The sequence below is a fragment of the Peromyscus leucopus genome, chromosome 11 (genome assembly GCF_004664715.2).
Source record: "Peromyscus leucopus breed LL Stock chromosome 11, UCI_PerLeu_2.1, whole genome shotgun sequence".
Classification (NCBI taxonomy): Eukaryota; Metazoa; Chordata; class Mammalia; order Rodentia; family Cricetidae; genus Peromyscus; species Peromyscus leucopus.
In genome coordinates, this window is record NC_051072.1 from 27,364,600 (window position 1) to 27,386,189 (window position 21,590).

The 21,590-nt window shown below is 42.4% G+C and overlaps 1 protein-coding gene across 2 annotated transcripts in view; it reads right to left on the reverse strand.

Annotated features, from left to right (window-relative positions):
- Ttc33 (tetratricopeptide repeat domain 33) overlaps positions 1-18,547 on the reverse strand; it is a 36,277-nt gene extending 17,730 nt beyond the window's left edge. Inside the window, exons 1-2 of one of the 2 annotated variants that reach the window (XM_028875589.2) lie at positions 18,320-18,547; positions 14,977-15,263 (exon numbers count right to left, since the gene is read on the reverse strand). In XM_028875589.2, coding sequence (XP_028731422.1) covers positions 14,977-15,197 — 221 coding nt within the window. In that variant the 5' untranslated portion in view covers positions 15,198-15,263; positions 18,320-18,547. Of the gene's footprint in view, positions 1-14,976; positions 15,296-18,319 lie in introns of both variants that reach the window. The other variant, XM_028875590.2, reaches the window with a different exon arrangement.
- Positions 18,548-21,590: the final 3,043 nt, after the last annotated feature.

The window sequence follows — 21,590 nt, forward strand, 5'->3', positions numbered from 1 at the left end:
CCAGTCTAGGCAACTGGCAAGCTCCAGGTTAAGACTCACACCAACCTGACAAAGCAGAGTACACAGAGGGGTGGCTTTACAGAGTTTGCCTTTATAGTCATTAAAGGCTGTGGAATCTCCTTTTTCCTTGGGGTCCATTGGCCACCAGTCCACAAGGACAAAGGGGCAGAAGCTTTGACAGAAAGCTTTGGATGCAGCCTATGAACACAGCTGACATAGCTCTCTGGGAGACAGCTTCAGTGAATCAGCTCAAGTTTATTCCTGAGTACAGGAGATATATAGGACTGTTAGCTGGGGTAAACCCTAATTTGCATTAGGTGGCATGCTCCTGTCATATAGCTGGATTAGTGGCAGCATGTCCCTGTGAAAACAGCTAGAACCTGTTACTTAATTACCATGTGGGCAGCAGGGGAAGAGTATTTGCAGGAAACTGTGTCAAGAGTCATCCTTGAGATAAGTCAGGCATCCAGGCCTAGAGACATCCTCCAGATAGGGCTAGGTAGAGAGCAGGAAGTGCTTGGGTACGGGAGAGAGTCCTCCATATTGTGCTGAGCCCAGGGAGAGCCGCTAAGCTATGGTAGACTGCAACCTCTGACCAGTGGAGCCTCCCAACAAAAGGTGTGGCAGTCGACTCACAGTTATAATGGACAACTTAGTTGTGGTGCTTGAAACTTAACTAAGACTTAAATGTTCAACTTAGAGCAGGTGGCAACTTCCAGCCAAATCACACCTAAATATGTAAGCCTAAACACTATTAGAGCCCCCCCCTTTTTTTTAAGCGTTGAGGGGCTTTTAAGACAGGTTCTATGTAGCCCTGACTGGCCTAGAACTTACTACATAGACCAAGCTAGCCTCCAACTCACAGAGACTCATCTGCCTCTGCCTCCTGAATACTAGAATTAAAGGTGTGTACCACCAAGCCCAGTTCCTTCATAGCTTTTAACTCATAGAATTTCCTGATGAAAACACATCTACCTGAACACTGTTTAATTCTAGGTGAAAGGCTACTCAAACTTTAGGAATTACTTCTTAATAATATGAAAACACTGTAGCCATTCTTACTCATTACTCAAACTATTTCATTATTCACCTCAGTTTTATCCTTTGTAAATATCACATTTACTATGTTTTCTTTTTTAATTGAGAATTTCTTCCATGTATACAATAAAATATGATCATGTGCCCCCCTTTGCCCTCTTCCAGCACCTCCTTACCCCCTAACATGGCCCCTCCCAATTTTTCCTCTTCCTCTTCTTCATAACCATTCAGTCCCAGCAGTGCTGCCCACATGAACATGGCTGTGGGGCTGTACAGAAGGATGGGCAACCTACTGGTTCTACCCAGCTTTATGATGTGCCATCACAGTTCTGGGTATTTTCCCTAGCTCTGCCTTTATCAGCAATAAATCACACATTGGGGTTTTTAATGTATTGTACTTCTCATACGCATAAGAAACATTTCTGCATGCCTTTAGACCACAAAATGATTCTCTTTATAGCATTCTAGAATATTATAAAGTTACACCTCTACACACACACACACACACACACACACACACACACACACACACACACAGCTACTCAATAGTACTTTTATTGGTAGATATCAAAACCTGGGTTTTAACCACTCCTTTTTTCAAGGCAAGGTGACCACAAGTTTTCCTACTCAAGCCATAGCTAACTGGAACAAAAAAAAAAAGAAAATATGTAATCCAAATAAACCAATCCCAGTTAACTATGTATAATTTCTACAGCCTGGTCCAACTGGCATAAGCCTATTAGATTCTTTGTGGAATCTGAAAATAGGAAACTGGAGAATGGAAACTCTGTGTAGGAGCAAAGTGAAAAAATATAGAAATTAAGCAGCAGTAGGGCACAGCAGAGAAACTCAACAGTAAACTGATAGTTCTCAAACTTACTGAGAATAAATGCCTGTGGTGCTCTGGATAAAAATGGCCCCCAAAGACTCCTATATTTGGATGCTTAGTCAGCAGAGAGTGTCACTATGTGAAAAGATTAGAAAGATTAGGAAGGCTTGTGTTCTCTCTCTCTCTCTCTTTCTCTCTCTCTCTCTCTCTCTCTCTCTCTCTCTCTCTCTCTCTCTCTCTCTCTCTCTCTCTCTCTCTCTCTCTCCTACTGCTCCAGCACCTGCCTGCACGTCACCACACTCCCTGACATGATGATAATGAACTAAACCTCTGATGTTGTAAGCAAGCCCCCAATTAAATGCTTTCTCTTACTAGAGTTGTGTTGGTCGTGGTGTCTCTGCACAGCAATAGAACAGTGACTAAGGCAATGTCCAAGTCCTTAACAGGATCTACAGAGGCCTACAAAGCCTGGCTAGCTTTTCTGTCTCTAACCTTCCCTCTGACCCTGGCCCCTTTCCATGATATGCTTTGATCATACTTTGGTCACACTCTTTGTTACTCCTCTGGTACATCTGCATACATCTACTGCAGGGCATTTTTGTTGTTCCCTCTGCCTGAACTTCTCTTTCCCCAGATAACCATACTATGAATGCCCTAGACTTCTGTCTTTGATTCCAGCATATCACAAAATGCCCTGCCCATATACCCTAGATACGATTAACTGACTAGTTCAACAAACTCAGCAGTGCATTCAAATCTTAGTCACGTTTCTACCAAACACATTACTTCTCTAACTTCTGATCAAATCAGTTTTCAGAATTTTCTAGCAAAGTACGTTGCATCCTGCTAAGAACATCATCAGAGCAGAATGATGTGGTCCCACATTCACACAGTCAGTCAAGTGTATATTCAACACAACCTAGGGGCTACAGGCAGGGCATAAAGCAATGAAGAAGGAGATGAAATGTCTACTTTCACAGAGCTTACACTCTAATAAAAAAAAATTTTTAAAAAAAACAGGCATCAAATGAATAATTGAATAAATACAACTGCTGTAAAGAAAAGGTAGAGAACAGAAGACTAAAAGTAGAGCTGGGTGGTGGTGGTACACACCTTTAATCCCAGCACTCAAGAAGCAGAGCCAGGTGGATCTCTCTGAGTTCAAGGCCAGCCTGGTCTACAGAGCGAGATCCAGGACAGCTCTAAAACTATACAGAGAAATTCTGTCTCAAAAAACCAAAAAAAAAAAAAAAAAAAAAAGAAGACTAAAAGTAAGAGGGGAAATCCACCCACACTGTCTCAGTAGTTAGAAAAGGCCTGCTGAAATGGTATTATTTGGGTCATTGCTGAAGATAAAAATCAGCTTACCATATGAAAATTCGGAGAAAAAAATATTCTAAGTAGAGAATGCAAGAGCAGACATAATTATTTGTGAATATATTTGATATTATTCAGGAGAAAAAATGAAATTTAAAAATAGCACTAAAATGATATTTAGTCTTAGTGTTGCACTGACACTGGTATTAATTAATACTTTCAAACATTTACAGGCGTACTATAAAATTGGGACATTTATGTTAATCCACTAAGAATCCTCAGCAGAGTAAGAAATAAAGTATCAAGCGCTTAAATTTTAAGTCAAGATTAGCACAGAATAATTCCTCATTACCAAAGTGTTTTCTAGAGCTGGGAGACAGCTTGTTTGCTAAAGAACCTTCCACACACATGAAGACCTGAGCGGATGCCCTGAAGCAAGGCTCTGCCTGTTCTCATGCCTTGGTGCTCTTTCCTCCTGTAAACCTTCTCAAGCATTCTTCACTTCTTAACCCTGACCCTGATCCTCCACTTAAATGTCTTGTTTCTATAATATCCAATAAACCTCTTTAATGCAGCACTCCGGCACTACATCTATGGCGACTCTAAACAACACACTATGGACAATGGTGCTAAACCACAAAGAGGACAGCAATTACAGGGATGACAACCGGAACACTGGTAGACCACAGCCTTGTTAGACCTCAGCTGAGAAGATACTTATCAGAGGACTCACTGGTTTTGCCCCTCTGTGCTCACCCACCAGCAAGGATTGACTCTGCAGTTAAAATACATTTAGTGGAAGGGAGTGGAATGACCTGGGGCAGTTGGAGGGTGGAAGTAGTGGAAGGATATGATACATTGTATAATATGTGAACTTTCAAAAATTTAAAATATTGTTTAAAAATAATAAAATACATTTTAGTAAGTCGGTAAATTTAATACACAGATAAGACAGTCATATATAGGAGACCAGAAACTGGATCAGAGATGGTACTCAGACTAAAAGAGGTCTAGGATGGTCTTACCAGGCAAAGAAAAGGTATAAGTATGCCTTAAAATAAACCTGAAACTGCTCAGAGTTCCAGCCGGTATCACTTACTGAAATTATACAGTTAGAGGGGATTAAATCATAAGTCCACCTCCAGTAATTAAGCTGCTTATTTACACAAATGGATGAATATGCCTTCAGATGTTTCTGATTAAGTATGGACAGGACCAAACCACCTGCGGCAGATGAACTGTGGACAGTAAGAAGGAGCAGACATTGCATGAAAGTGTACACAACACTGTATGAAGGTCATTTTCCAAAGCACATTTCAACAATGGCACAACTCCTACCCAGTGCAAGAAACTTCTTGAGTTTTACTGTACTAACCACAACCATACAGTTCTATTATTCTCTGTAAGAGTACTAGAGATGCATTTTTCTGAAACATGTAAGAAGTCACAGTTTTAATCTTCCAAGTTTGACTTCTGACAGAGGGGATAATTAAATATATTCACTACCTACATTTTCATTTACTTCATACACATAAATGTCAGAAATTAGTATCGATATCACAGAATGATTTTGACTAAATAAAATATGGAAGATAAACTGCATGATCATAGCACGTTGTCCTGTCCTCTTTTAATGATGAAATCGCAAAGTATGCAAAGGGAAAAGCACAAATGGAGTTCATTCCCTCCCCAGAATAAAGCCAACCCCTTTTTCCTCAGGAAAGCCCTAGTCAAATTTATTCTAGGAACGTTGCCGCCAAGACGGCTCTGCAATGAAGGTGCTTTCCCCAAACCTCATGGCCAGAGTTCAGTCTACCTGGGGAAAAGGAAGAACCAAGTCCCCACAAGTTCCCCTCCGACCTCTACATGTGAACAATGGAATGTGCCCACAATGCACATGTACAGTAAGTAAACAAATAAAACTGAATGCTTTTCAAAAATATTTTGGTGAATACTGGTCATAGCACTATGCTAATTTCTCTTTATAGAATAATTTGGAAATCTGAACTGTTTCTGTGTCTGTTAAAAGTTCTGTGCAAGGCTAGTATGTAAGGTAGGTAGCTCTTACAAGCCCCACAGTGCCCTCCACAACTACTTCAACAATGTCTCTCACTCACTTGTTCTCTAGTCCTTCTTTATACTTTTTTTTTATTAACTTGGAAATCAGAGTAGGTTTGGTTGGTTTTTTTTTTTTTTTTTGGAGTTTTTTTGTTTGTTTGTTTGTTTGTTTTTTAGGGGTGGTGGTGTTTTGAGTCACTGTGTAACCCTGGCTGACTTGGAACTCACTTTTGTAGACCAAGCTGGCCTTGAACTCAAAGTCTGCCTGCCGCTTCCTCCTGACTGTGCCACTACATCTGACCTGAATAGGTCTTTTTTCGCTTTGGTTTTTGTTGCTTAATTGTGTGGGTTGTTTTTTTTTTAATTCTTTTAAGCCCACAGAAAATTTCTGAGCACTTAGAAGACACTAATATCACAGTTTCTATCTACCCCAATTGTCCTACCTGCCCCATGAGACTTTTGAAAGGAGAGAGACGCATGAGACACATGCTAACAGAGGACAGGAAGTAATATCTGGGTAGGGGGTGGTAAAAACAAGTTATTCCCTGAAACAAAAGAAGCAATTTTAATTCTTTCTTATTCCATCTCATCATTTCAGTAACAGAAATTATAAGAAATCCTAAGACTAGAGAGTTGTGAGTAGGGATAAAAAGAACCAAGAAGAGGGAAGTGCAGGAAAGGAGAAAGGAACAGAGAGACAGGAAAGGAGGGCAGGGACTTCTGGGTACATCAGAGAGGCCTTAGTTCTCAGATGTGTAAGGTTCCAAACATCTTTCCAGCTTTAAGCCCCTTGGAGGGACTTGGTCTCTAGAGCAAGGGATGCCATGGCGACAGCCCCATCTAACAAACAGTTCAGACTTCGTAAGAGCAGTACACTTTCTGTCACAACTACTTACTTCTACCATTGCGTCACAAAATCAGCCACAGACACGATGTGAGCAAATGACCAGGACTCTGTCAGAATAAGACAGACATTTTCCTTTCAAAAACAAGCGATGGTTTGCTTACCAATTTCTGCCTGGCCTGGCTACTGACGAAAGTTTGTCATGTTAGCCAAATGTCCTTTTTCCCTCACATTCTACTCTCTGCCTGAATAAACTAGAGGCAGTTATTACAGCACAGCAGATGTCATTTATGGGAATTCACAGAGACATTTTCAACTGTCACTATGAGTTTAAGGAATTAGTGGAAGGAGCTGCACAGAGGCAGGGATGTTAAGAACCTGTAAGGAAAACAGCAACCCTGTACTACAAAGGGCTGTCCTGTCCAAAGTGTCACTGACCTACTGCAGAGAAAGAAGATGGCTTACCCTATCACCTTCCAAGCAAGCTGTCCACATACAAAGAGCAAGATAAATTAAGAAACTCAAGAGAACACTGACCACAACTCCTACTTACTCTTTGCATCAGGCAGATATGCATGCATGCATACACATAAAGACATGCACACATGCAAACACACCTCCCACCAACTGGTATGAAATACAAAAGGCAAAGGGAAAAGAAAAGCATGTCTTCTCCTCACCCAGCACTTCTATTTTGAAAATACAATCGATGCTCCCAGCTGAGGCCTTTCTTGCCTAAGTACACAAACATTTAAGGAGCAGATGAGCCAGTGGTTAAAGGGAAGCAAGCAAGGCAGAGCAAGTCACCCTGATAGACTGCTGGACTCCCTTCCTCTCTTCTCCCACTCTGGTTCATTTCCCTGCCCTACAGGTCAACGGTGGCACCACTTAGTTCCTCTGTTCGGGAATCATAGGAAACTTGGCACCTAACACGTCAATCAATGGTCTCTCCCAACTCCTGTAGCCTATCTCCTAATTCAACTTCAGTCTGGAACAGACTGAAAAGACACAGCCCTATTGCAGCTGTTGGATAGGAAACATTAAAAGATAAAAACTTGGTTTAAAGTCACTGTGGTTAATAAATGACCAAAGTCTGATTCAGCCAGTTTAAAGGCAGCCTTAAGAGCATGGAACTAAACCAGCACAAGGAAGGAAGCAAAGTGAATAGCTCAGGGATTACACAGGGCAGGGTGAGATAATGCCCCACAATGAATCGAAGAGCAGCTGGTGACCAAGCCAAATAAGTTAGATAGCATGCTCACTCACCAGATGGAAACGTCACAGCTCTTAGTTACTGTGCTCCCAATTACATTTCTAATTTACAACTGCTCAAATCTAATGAGCTATTTAGTTAATGACATATTTAATAAATATTTATAGGTCATTTTCTCTGGGCAAGGTAACATTCTAGATACTGAGAATGCTGCATTCAACAAGATATAAAGCGACTCTACTATTTTTCTAGAACTTTCTAAAGTATTAACTATATGGGGCGAAGTGAACATGGAAAGACAAGGTTCAAATGTAAATTTGATTTAAAAATGATTTAAAGAAGGATGTGACAGGTAATAACCAAGTGTCTTCTCACAATGGGACAATGGGTGAACAAAGATTCTTCATAGGAATGCGTATGAGCTGAGACCTGAAATGACAAGAGAGGACAACCATCTGAAAACCATTCGGACAAAGGCAAGAGCCCAAGACAGGACTAAGCACTCTATGTTCAGAGGACAGGAAGTCAAACCAGTATGGTTAGATTATAAGGAGAAGGAAAGTGATATTAAAGAAGCAGGCCAAGCCATGATCACAGAAAACCCTAACGGCTATGGCTCAAAGTGTTGATTTATTGTAGTTGTGATGAAGAATTCATAGGCTTTAGCTATGGTCATAGAAAACCTAACAGGCTATGGTTGAAGTGTTGATTTATTGTAGTTGTGATGGAGAATCCATAGGCTTTAGCCATGGCCACGGAAAACCTAACAGGCTATGGTTGGAAGTGTTGATTTATTGTAGTTGTGATGGAGAATCCATAGGCTTTAGCCATGGCCACAGAAAACCTAACAGGCTATGGTTGGAAGTGTTGATTTAATAAAGGTGTGATGGAGAATCCATAGGCTTTAGCCATGGTCACAGAAAACCTTAACCTCCACCACTCTCTCCAGAACTTCACCAAGTCAGTCTCATCTGGTCCACGTCAAGGGGTGATGGCCTTTCTATCAAGATTACAAATGAAGGCTTACTAGTCTACAGCAGCAGCCAGAAACGCATGGCTACAGGAACAAGTGAGCTATCAGGCAAGCAGTGGCTTACAGGCAAGTGGGGCAGAACAGCTCTAAAAGAGTGAGTAAGCCAGTAGAGCTGACTCATGGTAGGGGCTTAAGTAACTGGGGAAAATGCCAGTGCCTTTCACCTCTACGGGAAAGCAGCATGTGCTCAGGTAAAAACTCAGATGTTCTGCTTTGTGAAGTTTGATACGTTTTCCACATCCAAGTAGGTACACGAGACTTAAACGGCTGGGGTTCAGAGGGGAGGACAACACTGACACACATATTTGATAACTGCTAGCATCCAGAAACTAAATGAAGAAAAGTACACAAGTTTAAGGAAAGAAAACAATCGTCAGGCATAATGGCACATGCCTATAATCCCAAGACTCAAGATGGGACAGCAGAAGGACCAAGAGTTCAAGGCCAGCCTCACTACATAGAGAGTCGGAGGCCATCATGAGCTTAGGAACACTGATAATCTTTTTTCTTTTATTCTTGAGATTATAATTACATCATTTATTTTTCCATCTTCCAAACACTCCCATATACCCCTCCTTGCTCTCTTTCAAGTTTATGGCCTCTTTTTTCATTGTTGTCACATACATACATATAATATAACCTGCTCAGTCTGTAGAATAGTACATATATACAACAGTATGTATATGTGACTGTTTCAGTGAATTTACGGGAACAGAATTTGAATGGTGAAAAAGAAAAAGGAGTTTGTAGCAAAAGTGAGCCAAGAACTGTTAGACCATGTGGAGTCAAATAGGCATTGTCCTAAAGCATGCCAGTAAGAGGAGGGATAAGAGGGAGGAACCGATGACACACAGACACCAGGAGATATTTAGGAAACATGTCCCTGCGAAGGGGAGAAGGGATGAATCCCAGTGCCTAAGTGGGAAAGGGGATCTTTAGGAGAATTTGGTGCTCATTACAACAGAGAGAAGACAACTACTCTACAGATAGAATACATCTAAAGTCCATGAGAGTGAGGAAATATTCACACTGCACTGACTGCAGCATAATCACTGCTTGAAACGCACTGATGCTGGGGATCAGGATCCACATCACATGGTGAGAACATACTCACATTCGCTTCCCTTGACAATGCTCACAGTAAATTCTATTACACTTGGCCTTCACACACATATATACACTCATGCCACAATAATGAAGAAAAGTTAGCCACTTTGCTATGCAAGTATCACCATCTAGTGGTTGAAACTATATAACAATTTTAAAATGTTGGGAGCTATACCTTTTACCTTAGGAAGGCAAATCCTAGTTAGAAATAAGTCTACAAATAAATATTTGGAGAAACTGACTTCTAAAAAGTTTAGCACTGCATGATATAAACTGGTAACATAAAATCTTAATACGGATTATCTACCACAAATTTATTTAAGGTGACATAACATGCTACATTCTCTTTACATGGACTTGTTCTGTAATATTTCATTAATCTTTAAGACATGTATCATCATTTATATATGAAGAAACCAGAAATTGGCAGAGAAGCTAATGACCTGCCCAAAATTTATACAGGAAGAAATGATAATTAGGGTAGGATCTGAATGGAGGTAAAATGACTTCAAAATCCACTCTTACCCATTACATTAAATAGCCCACCTTAAGAGCACAAAACTTCCTTGGGGGTGGACAGGAAAGTACTAGTCTTCTGTTATGAAGAACCATTTATACTATGAGGAGAAAATTCAAATTGCACAATAAATCTGGGATGAGCTAGAAACCTAGAGCAATGGAAACTCCCAGGACTCTATGAGGGTGAACCTTGCTAAGACTCCTAGCAATGGGAGATATGGAGCCTGACTGGCATCTCCTGTAACCAGGCAAGACTTCCAGTGGAGGGACTGGGGCCTCAATGCAGCGACATAACCTCTGACCTACAATATATGCTGGGACATAGATGACACAGAAATTATGGGAGTGGTCAACCCATGACTGGTCCAGCTTGAGACACATACCATGAGAGGAAGCCCACCCTTGACAATGCCTGGAGGGCCAGGACCCAGAAGCTAGACAGCCCAAAGACCTAGAATAGAACCAAACACGATTGGAAAACAAGAAAAACAATGAAATGATTCCTAATGCTACTCTGGTATATTCATGACAAGATCATGCCTAGTCTGTCATCACAGAGGCTTTAACTAGAAACTAATGGGAACAGATGCAGAGACCCACAGCCAAACATTAGGTGGACCTCGGGAAATCTTGTGAAAGAGGGGAGGAAGGATTAGGGGAGCCAGAGTGGTCAAGGACACCACAGGAAAACACACAGAGTCAACTGACATGGGCTCATGGAGACTGAACCACCAACCAGAGAAATTGTATGGGACGGATCTGGACTCTCTGCACATGTGTTGCAGCTGTGTGGCTTGGTCTTTCTGTGGGACTCCTGGCAGAGGGAGCAGGGCTGTCTCTGACTCTGTTGCTGCTCTTGGGACCCTTTCCTCCTGATGGGTTGCCCTGTCCAGCCTTAATAGAAGAAGAGGTGCCTGGTCTGACTGCAACTTGCTACGCCATGGCTGGCTGATCTACATAGAAAGCCTGCACTTTTCTGAAGGGAAGGGAGAGGAAATGGATGGGGGAGGTAGAAAGTCTGCAGGGAAGGACTGGAAGGAGAGAAGAGAGGGAGAGGGTATGAGCAAGAAGAGGTGAGCAACTTGCTATTCAGCCTCTCTGAAGAGCAGAATTCCACCTTAACCTTTGGATCTTGAGTTCTTCAGAGGGACAGAAATTTAATTAAGTTCCCTTTGTAGCTTTCTGTGGCTCTTGTGGCCTAATGCTGCTTGTAGTAGAGAAGTTACAGTTGCTGATTCAGACAGCTGTGGCTTAAAAGGCAGCAACAATTTAAAAAAAGGACAACAGCATTCCTCTACCTCACTGCCTCCCCACACGGCTCCACGATCATTTCAGAAAAGGGAGTAGGAAGTGTATAAGACATGTAGATGACCACAGGAAGTAGCACCTTCTCACAGCAGAGTGGCAGCACGTACCAACTCACAGCAGTCATGACAGCATACTTAACACCTGCACAGGCTCAAGACAGACAGAATATAGAGAGGAGATGGGACACATGTACGCATACATGTACATGCATGTGTGTGGCTGTGCATGCATGTCTGTCTGTGTGAACGTGGACCCAAACTGAATTATTCAACAAGCACTTGTGACTGAGCTGTCCCCAACCTTTGTCACCTCTCTCTACTTCCAGCATCTGCTGGGAAGAGGGTCAGTTTTGTAAGGGAGTGGCCTCTGGTAGATTGACCAGTTTTCACACCACATGGATGATACAGTCAGCAGCACAAAGGCCCAACTTTATCACATCTTCAAATGATATGAATAACGTTCTGTATCAAAGATCCCACTCCTGGGGTAGGGGATAGTTCAGGGGTACAGCACAAGCTTAGCATGCAAAAGGCCCTGACCAATAAATAAATAAATAAAACTATATATTACTCCTTCTGGTCACATAGACATCCTATAAAAATCATAGTAAGTGAAACTATATCAAAAATTTGTAACACCAACTTTTCTAAGGTATTTTCTTCACCAAGGACAAATGACTAAGATTTGATCCATAGAACAAAAAAGGAAAAAAATTAAATTCTTTAAATTTATGTGTATGTATTGGGGTGTAGTCCATGTGTGTATATTCATGTGGGGGTATATACTCATGTGTGTGTATGCCTATGGAGGCCACAGGTTCAAGCACAGATACTGTTCCTCCATCACAAGTTAATGTACCTTCTGGGATAGGGTCTCGCACTAGGACTTCACTGATCTGGCCAGCAAGCTCCAAGGATCTTGCTGTCTATCTTTACCTCCTCGATACTAGGATAAAAGCAGAAGCCAGGACCCATGACTGTTGAGTCACAGTTTCCTCCAAGATTCAAACATTCTATCCAGCAGGGAAGCACTGTAAGCAGGAAGGTAAACCACTCAAAGTAGCTTCAGGAAGTCCCTGAAACTGACCAGATCCACTAGGCCCCTTCCTGCCGGAGTAAGCACTAAAAGCTGAGAGTCCCTCTCAGACAAGCTAGTCAGCAAAGACTCACATAAGACAAACCAAAAAGAAGACTGAGTCCAGACCGGCAACCTGGAAGCAGAAACCAGCCGAGCTGCCTAAACCAACTTAGGCACCTAGAAAAGACATTCTCCAAGCTGTTGAGCTGCCTGTGGGCTGTAAAATGTGCTCCAGGTTCCCAGCTTTGTGGGCATCACCCATGCAGGGGTGGGCTTTGGTAATGTAGCTGTCTTTGAGTCATTTTTGTCTTTGCTCCTATAAGGAATCTCTCACTCATCTTCCTCTAAGTAACCCCAATAAAACTCATAGTTCACCAAGTTGGGCTTTACTGATAGCTGTACTTTGGTTTGTCTTGGGTTCTCTATCTGGGGGGGGGGGGGGGGGGGGGGGGGGGGGGGGGAAGAGCGCGCACATGCAAAGCAAATATCAAACATGAGTGGGGGGGGGCTCATGAGGCCATACTTCCCCAAGAATCAATAAGTCCTCAGTGGTTGCTAGAGGAGGGAAAGACATTTTCTTCAGGAGTGTAGCCACTACAGTAACCATATGCCTATAAATAACCACTTACCCCATGCACCTATAGGCAACCCTAATGAATTTCACTGGGTTATCATCATCAAACAAACAGAGACATCAGGGTGTAAAGACAACCTGGGAAAAGGAAGGAGATCATCAGGAGTGGGGGGTGGGGGGGAAGAGAGGCTAGCAGGGGATGAATATGACCACAACATTATATACATGTAGGACAAGGTTATAATGAAACCCATTATTATGTATAGTTAATACATGATAATAAAAAGTTTTGCTAGGCATACAAAATATAGGGTTGCAATAATCTCTCAACTTTACTACAAACAGAACATTTTTCACAGTAAAAAGTTATAATGGCACAGTGAATGTTGGCAGCTGCCTAAAATCCCAACCCTCAGGAGGGAGAAACAAGAAGATTACAAGCCCCAACCAGCCTGGGCCACAAGTAAGACCTGTCATCCTGTCTCAAACACTGAAAAAAAAAAAAATTCTTCATATATATATATATATATATATATATATATATATATATATATATTTTCCCTTTTCCGCAGCTGAGGACCGAACCCAGGGCCTTAGGAAGCGCTCTACCACTGAGCTAAATCCCCACCCCTTTATTTTATATTTTGACTTTACTGGGCTGAGGGTGCAGCTCAGTTCTTAAAGCACTTCACTAGCATTGCCAGCACCAGATAAAACTAGATGTAATGACACACACCTGCAATCACAGCACTTGGGAGGTAGAGACAGGAGGAGGGTCAGAAGTTCAAGGCCAACCTGGGTTATAGAAGTCTTGTCTCAAAAATAAAGATAATCTTCCTTTTGATTAGACTTTAAGTTTTTCAAGGGCCTGTCTCTTATGTGGCATTATTAATAAAGATCCATTTTTATTTTCTTCTAATCTTGTTTCCAAACATATTCTATGAGACAATTTGTCTTTTCTCCATTGACTTGTGAAGGAATTTTCATTCCCATTGAAATATCTAAGCAAAAGAAAGAGAAAAAAATAAGAAATCAATGTGGGGGTGGGGGTGGGGGAGAAACAGGTACAAATGGGAAATACGTGGTTTAGCTAGGGAAGAGCTATGAATAAAAGATGCTATTATCAAGTTCCTGAGTACCTACCACATTTACAAAAGTACACAAGACGTCAATGGCAAGCAGTATGGCTGCCACATACCTCTGTAATCCTAGCACTGCCAAGATTGATGTGTGGGAGGGGGTAGGGTGGAAGTAGGGGGGTCAGGGGGATTGAGTTTGAGTTCAGCCTAAGCTATATAGCAAGAGTCTGACTCAAAAAAAAAAAAAAGGCAAAGAAAAAGTAAAAGGATAACTAAGTAATTTTTTTCCTGCTGAGCAACACACTGTATTACGCTTCACTGACATGCCCCTAGCAGAACAAAGGAGGGAAAGGCAGCGTGTGTACCTTAATGTGACTATTACAAACTCATTTTCCTTGAAAATGGGAACTCTGCAGGTGACTCCGAAACATCTCTTTTTAAAAATGAAATCAGACATTTAAAACATGAATCTATACAATACATAGCTGTGCTGACTAGTTTCATGTCAACTTGACACAAGTAAGAATCACTGCGGAAGAGGGAACCTCACTGAGAAAATGCCCCCACCAGACTGGCCTGTGGCCAAGCCTTGTGGTACATTTTCTTGATTAATGTCTGATACGGAAGGGCCCAGATCACTATGGGTGGTGCCACCCCTAGACTGGTGGTCCTGGGTGGTATAAGAAAGCAGGCTGGGCAAGCCATGAGGAGCAAGCCAGTAAGCAGCACCCCTCCATGGAGTCTGCTTCAGCTCCGGCCTCCAGGGTCCTGCCTGAGTTCCTGCCCTGACTTTCCTCAGTGACAGACTGTTAATGGAAGAGTAAGAAGAAATAAACCCTGTTCTCCCCAAGTTGCTTTTGGTCAGTGTGTCATCCCAGCAACAGAAACCCTACCTAAGACAATAGCGCTTCCTTCCATCAGAGACCATGAACCAAAAAAGTAAACTGTCCTCCATTAAAAAAAATAATCCAAAAGCATACCTTTTATTTTCCGCCAGATTAGCCCCCTCATCCTTCAGCTGTTTACTCTTCTGTTTACAGCCTTCCTGGAGGGTCTCCTTCCTCCGCTTGCTGGCATGAACCCAGCTGCCATCCTCATTCTCGGCTGCATCCTTCTCATCAGCTGCTTCAGCTTCAAACTGCTGGGACGTGGCCTTGGACACCTTCTCACCAATCTTCCTCTTCCACCCAAAGGAAGCCATTCTGTCAAAGTTCAGGGACTGCTTCAAAATCGTTCCAAAGTATTCCAATGAGCAGGTGAATACAGACTAGCGGAAGGAGACGACAGCCATGTTATCACCTATTTATGGGTAAGGAGAATAATCAGCAAGAACCATGAAATTTCAAAGACGACATCTGGACACTACTGTTAACCCCATCTCCTAATGGAAGTGGTGTGCTCTTGGAGACTAGCCCTGAATCCCAACAGGCCTCTGCCAATTTACACAAACACATGATAGAGTGAAGCATGTTTAGTAACACATCAAGTGGAGCAGTGGGAAGCAGAAACTGAAGAAAAACAAGACTGTTTCTTCAAGAAATGAGTAACAGGAAAAGGATGGGAAAGGAAAAAGGTAGGGCGGCCATCTTTAGGTTGAGAGCCGAGGGGACAAAACTGAGCCTAGCGTGAACATCTTTTGTCACTCCTGACTTTAAGAAACAACACTGAAATCACAACGCTGACTGGACATCTGACAATATACGTCACTCCTGTTTTTCAGCTGTCTCAATAGTATGACTGAATTTCAAAAAAACCTTTCCTTGAAGAACTACAAGCAAAGCATTTCTTATGAAAGTACATGATACCTAGGAATTATTTCCAAATCATTAACAGTGAGAAATGCCGTGGAGGGGTAAAGTAAGATCACTCTGAATTGGTAACTGATGAAGTTGAGAGGTAAACACAGAAGATTCACTGCTCCTTTCATATATAGTGAAATTTTCCTTAAGAGAAGCCTTGTAGGCCTTGAGTACTTTTTGTTTTGTTTTTAAAACAGGAATTACTATAGAATACAGCTGTCCTAAAACTCAACATTGTAGCTCAGACTGGACTCATGATCCTCCTAGCTCAGCCTCCCATGTGCTAAAATTACAAATGTGTGCCACTACCCCTGACTACAGAATAGTTTTTAAAGATTTAGACGGGTAATGACTCAACAGAACTATTGGGGAAGTCCAAAAGCAACCAATATTAAATGGCTTTGTAAATCTACCATGATATTCTAATGTTAAGGAAAAGAAAGGGTAGCTGGTAGAATAAAGGTGAAGACAGAAAGTCTTTAACAGTACTTAGTGATAGGATTAACTAAGAAATCCAGTAATTCACTAGCTACACAGATGGGCTTTAAGATACAGGGGAATTCAAGCCAGGCATGGTGTGGCCCATGCCTTTAATCCCAGCACTCAGGAGGCAGAGGCAGGCAGATCTCTGTGAGTTCGAGGCCAGCCTGGTCTACATAGCAAGTTCCAGGATAGCTAGGGCTGTTACACAGAAAAACCCTGTCTTGGAAAAACCAAGATAGATAGATAGATAGATAGATAGATAGATAGATAGATAGATAGATAGATAAAGTGGAATCCCTATAATAGTGCATAACTATCTTATATGCTGTGTATATTCAGGAGTGTCTAAGAGTCTTATGAGAATCTGTAACCCTAAGGAGACAAGAAAAAAAAAGCAATGGACTCAAAAGTCTTTTTGAAATTATCCAACAATAGGCATTAAAAGAGGGAAGGAGGGAGGAAGGTAACACTAAGTTTTTAGCAATAGAAGGATCTGTTACTAATGCACGCGATTAAAGTGAAATATAAGTAACAGCAGGAAGAGAAAAAAAGTGAGGATAGATAAAAGTCACTGCCACATAAAACCTCAAGTTACTATCTGAATTGAGAAAATTATGGGTCACAGGCCTATTACTGAGCAAGAGAAAATGTAACAGATCACTGCAATAACCAAGTACACAGGCTGATGCAGCACACCACGTGCTTTCCACAGAGCAGTGAATTTGGGGAAATCCTGGGTACACTGTGGAGTGCACCAGGGAATTAGGTCAGTGGAAGCCTCCTCCTTGGCCTCATCATGATATAAGGAAATGTATTTCCTCTGTCTGAAAAAAAAATCACTTTACATATCCCAGGGAAAGACCAGGAAATGGCTAAAAATGAAAGTACGGATTACAACTCAAGAGCTGAAGACAGCTTGGGGAAAAAGTGGGTGCTTAGAATGCCTTCAAAAGATATTAAAATATAAGAAGAGGAGGTAGTGGTGGTTCTCTTGTATTTACGACTGTCCCTAAAGGTAATGAGAATGACGATTACATTTTCTGGTTTCAAGTTTCTAAATGGAACTTACTTTCCACAGCACCAATGTGGGGCACCAGGCAGTGTAACTGACGTATCAACAGAAACCTGGTGTGTTCACTGGAGGGAATTTCACTTGAAATCACTAGTCAAATCTGTTCGTAGAAGCTGGGCATAGGATGAGGATGGAAAGAATGACAGACCCTCGTGTATACATATAGCGATAAGGGGCTACTGACTCAAGCATTCTCTTGGAGGGAATTGTATAACACGCCAGTCATATCTCAACTAAACAGTTCTCATGCTAAACTAGGAGCGTCTTGCACCTCTAAGGTTGTGTTTTTTTAATTAACTTCTCACTAAAACCCCTTACAGAAGGGAGGCTTTGGTAGATCTGGACTTGGGACGGATAAGGTGCCAAGACCCTAAACACGTTTCACCAGGATAAGAAACCAAGTGCGTGAATCACAGCCCTACAGGTTTCAGGTTCATTCGTGTCCGGTGTTCACGCCCACATTTCCTGCAGAACCGAGGAGTGGGATTAAAATTCTAAACCATGACACCTGTGTTCTACGTTGACGTACAGTGATTTCCCCAGGGCGCATCGCTAGACTGGACACTTGACCCAGGCTACTGGGCGAGCGTCTTCTCCTACGGACTGCGTGAGAGGATGCGGCCAGCCACCCGGGGTGGAAAAAAAAACACCGGCTGGACGCAAAGAGTCGCAACGGCACCCCGGGGGTGAAGAACTGGGAGAACCGATTTGCCTCAAAATGCTACCAGAGGCGACTCCATCTCCCCGCGCCGAGGCCGACAATAAACACGGAGCCCGCAGCCGCAGCTCCTCAGGCCGCCGGGGCCCCGCACGAGCCCCGCCATCGCGCCCCGCGCCCGGGGACAGCGGCCAACCTGCGGGCTCCGTGGACCTCACCGGGGCCCCCCTCGGCCCCCTCTCCCGCACGCAGCACCCTCTCGCCTCGCTTCCCGCTCCTCTGCCTCCCGCCGCCTCCCCGCAGCCAGTTACCTGAAAGCCACTCCGTGGTCCCGTGTTTACATTCCACTTGCCCTCTGGCGCCGGAAGCGGAAGTTACCCCGTCGGGCTTCTAACTGGCCTTGCCTGCCGGTGCTTCTTAATCCTGGATGAAAAACGCACGAAGTCATCCGGGGACGTTCGAGCTGGTCCAGAAAAGCGGATGGAAGGAAAGAAGGCTTTCTTTATCCGCCAGAGCCTTCTACGAGACCACTGGTCCCAGAAGCCACTGCGGCGCCCAAGGCACTATGGGATTTGTAGTAGGGCCACGAAACCAAAACTGCCCTCTAGCTTCAGCCGGGAGTAGAGGACTCGGGATGTCAGAGCCATGTAGCTGTGCTTTGCAAAACACACGGGTCTAGCCAGTGAGGGCTAGTGAGACGCAGAGGAGGAAAAAACTGAGCTGAAAATAAGTTCAAGGGGAGCTGTGCTGGTTTGTTTCTGTCAACTTGACACAAACCTAAACATAGCTGGGAAAAAGAAATGTTAATTGAGAAAATGCCTTCATAACATTGGCCAATAGGTAAATCTATGGGAGTATTGCCTTGAGTAATGATTGATGTGGAAGGGCCCAACGCATTATAAGTGGGCAGGTGGTTCCTGGTCGGTATTAGGAAGCAAACTGAGCAAGTCAGGAGGAGCAACCCAGTACGCAGCCTTCCACCGCGGCCAACCACATCAATCCCTTCCTACCTCCAAGTCCCTGCCCTGCTTGAGTTCCTGCCCTGACTTCCCCCTATGATGTGAAGTATACGGTGAAATAAACCCTTTCCTCCCCAGGTAGACTTTGGTCGTGGTGTTTTATCCCAACAATAGAAAACTAAGAAGCCAGCTGATCAGGAGGGCCAAGGGTGAACTGTAAGCTTCCTGTGAGAATCTACAACACAGCCTGAAAGTAGCACTAATTTCTTACCAGTAAATTAGCAGGCAAATGTTAAAAAGATAAAACTGACGAAAAGCATACAAAAAAGTGCTTTAATATCTATATTTCAAAAAAACATTTAAAGTAGAAGACAGTTGTATTATGTTCCTCTATGTTTCCTGACAAATACTGTATTTTGATAGATATTGTGTCAAGAAAGAATTGCTGTGGTACTTAGCTGTACCAGAGGATGGGAATGTCTCGACTCTGCAGAGATAAGCACTCTAAAAGTCTAATAAAAAAAAACACTCCATGTGTTTTTAAATTGCTTTAATGTGAATATGCTGTAGTTGAAAGAAAAATGTATTTGGCAATTCATTCATTGAAAAAAAATTGCCTTATGGTATGAACATTTATCAGACTGTTAAAAATCATACATAAAATACAATGTCTATCAATGTGAAAAAAATGTTAACACTGGTACATATTGAGGAAATTGAAATATTGTTAAGTTTTTATCCACATAGCTATGCTACGCAAAGGAAAACTCATTTTAGGAGACCATGCTTTTTCACCTCAGCACTTAGCATTTCTTACTGGTTAGTTATTTGTTGGGAGAAACATAGGATGCTAAGATGCCATTAAATAATGCTTCCCACACCCCCAGTCACCAATAGTACCACCAATTTGTTTCTCTCCAAAATATCAAATGTACCCTGGGAAAAAAAAATCTTACCTCCAACACTGGCACCAAAACCTGGAGAGGCTTGCTGCTTTTGCAGAGGGTTCCGTTCCCAACACTCAGCTTACAGGCTCATACCTACCTGTTATGGGGAACTGACGCCCTCTTCTGACCTTCACGCTAATATACAGGTAAAACACTCATGTCTTTTAAAAAAAAAAAAAAAAAAAAAAAGAAAGGAAGGAAGGAAGGAAGAGAGAAAGAGAAAGAAAGAAAAAGAAAAGAAAAGAGAAAAGAAAAAACCATGAATGCAAACAGTGTTTCTTAGCCTATATGGGTTAGAGACCCATCCATTACCAAAACTCTTACATGTTGCATTTTTCACAAAAGTGAACATTGGGGCTGATTGTTAAAGTGCCATGGTGATAGAAATGCTGTGTTGATTTAAGGTAATGACGCCAAACTGTAATGGTAGGGATGTAGTCCTCTATCACAACCCTACAGTGTAACTCTGAAGTCCAATGTTCTTTTGAGATGAGGTCTGACTGTGTTACCTGGCAAGACTCTAACTTTCAGACCCACTTTAATAAACCAATTAAACCTTAGCTTCATCAAGGATATTTCTGAATGATGGAATTTATTTTTTCTGCTGTACCAAGTACTTTGCTGCTACTGACGTGTGATGTCTCTAAGTGTTTTAAGACTGCATTATAAGGGCTGGACAAGATAGTTCAGCAGTTAGGAGCACTGGCTCCTGCTCTTGCAGAGGACCCAAGTTCAGTTCCCAGCACCAACATCTGCCGGCTCACAGCCTCCCTGTAACTCCAGCCCTACAGGAACCCAACACCATGTTCTGGCCTTTGTAGGTGCCTGCACATACACACATACACATCAATAAGAATAAAATCAATTCTTCAAGACTATTATAAATTGAAGTTCCACTTTCTGGGGGAACACAACTTTTTTTTTTGAACCACTGACAAACTGATTACTCATACTTGGGTATTTGACCTTTTCTGGAAATGAGCAAAGGGGCTTGTGAGATGACTCAGCAGGTTAAGGATGCTTGCTGTTGACCCTGATGAGTTCCATCCCCAGAACCCACTGAGTGGGAAGAGAGTTGTCATCTGGCCTCCATATTTGTGTTATGGCATGCAAAACACATACACACACACACACACACACACACACACACACACACACACACACACACACCACTTTCTTGGAAAAGAAACTCCTCTCAAGAAAAACAGTTCACAATGTGCCAATGACAAAATTGTATTCCTTAGATAAAATAATGATCTTGACAGCTTCCCAATATGTCTAGACTTGGAGATAAGCGATGATTTCAGATGCGATTTTCATTTATAATTTGATTGCATTCATTAACATTTTTTAAGAGTTATGAAGTCAGTGTTTTCAAAATAACCAGTGCATGGCTGTGGTAGCCAGCCTCTAAGATGGCTGTGGTAGCCAGCTTCAGTATTTCCTACCCCTGGTATTCACACTTCTGTGATGTCCTTCCCATGATGTATCAGAATTGGTCTGTGTCCTCACTTTCATTAATCATAATAGACACTAGGGTGCAGCAATGTTCCTCATGGATGGAGGTTTATGTGGTCATTCACATTTGCTGCAACCGACTATCCACTGAGCCCATACTTACTTTTTTTTGTACTTTAGTGTGTATGTGCACATCTCCATTCATCCTAACAAGATGG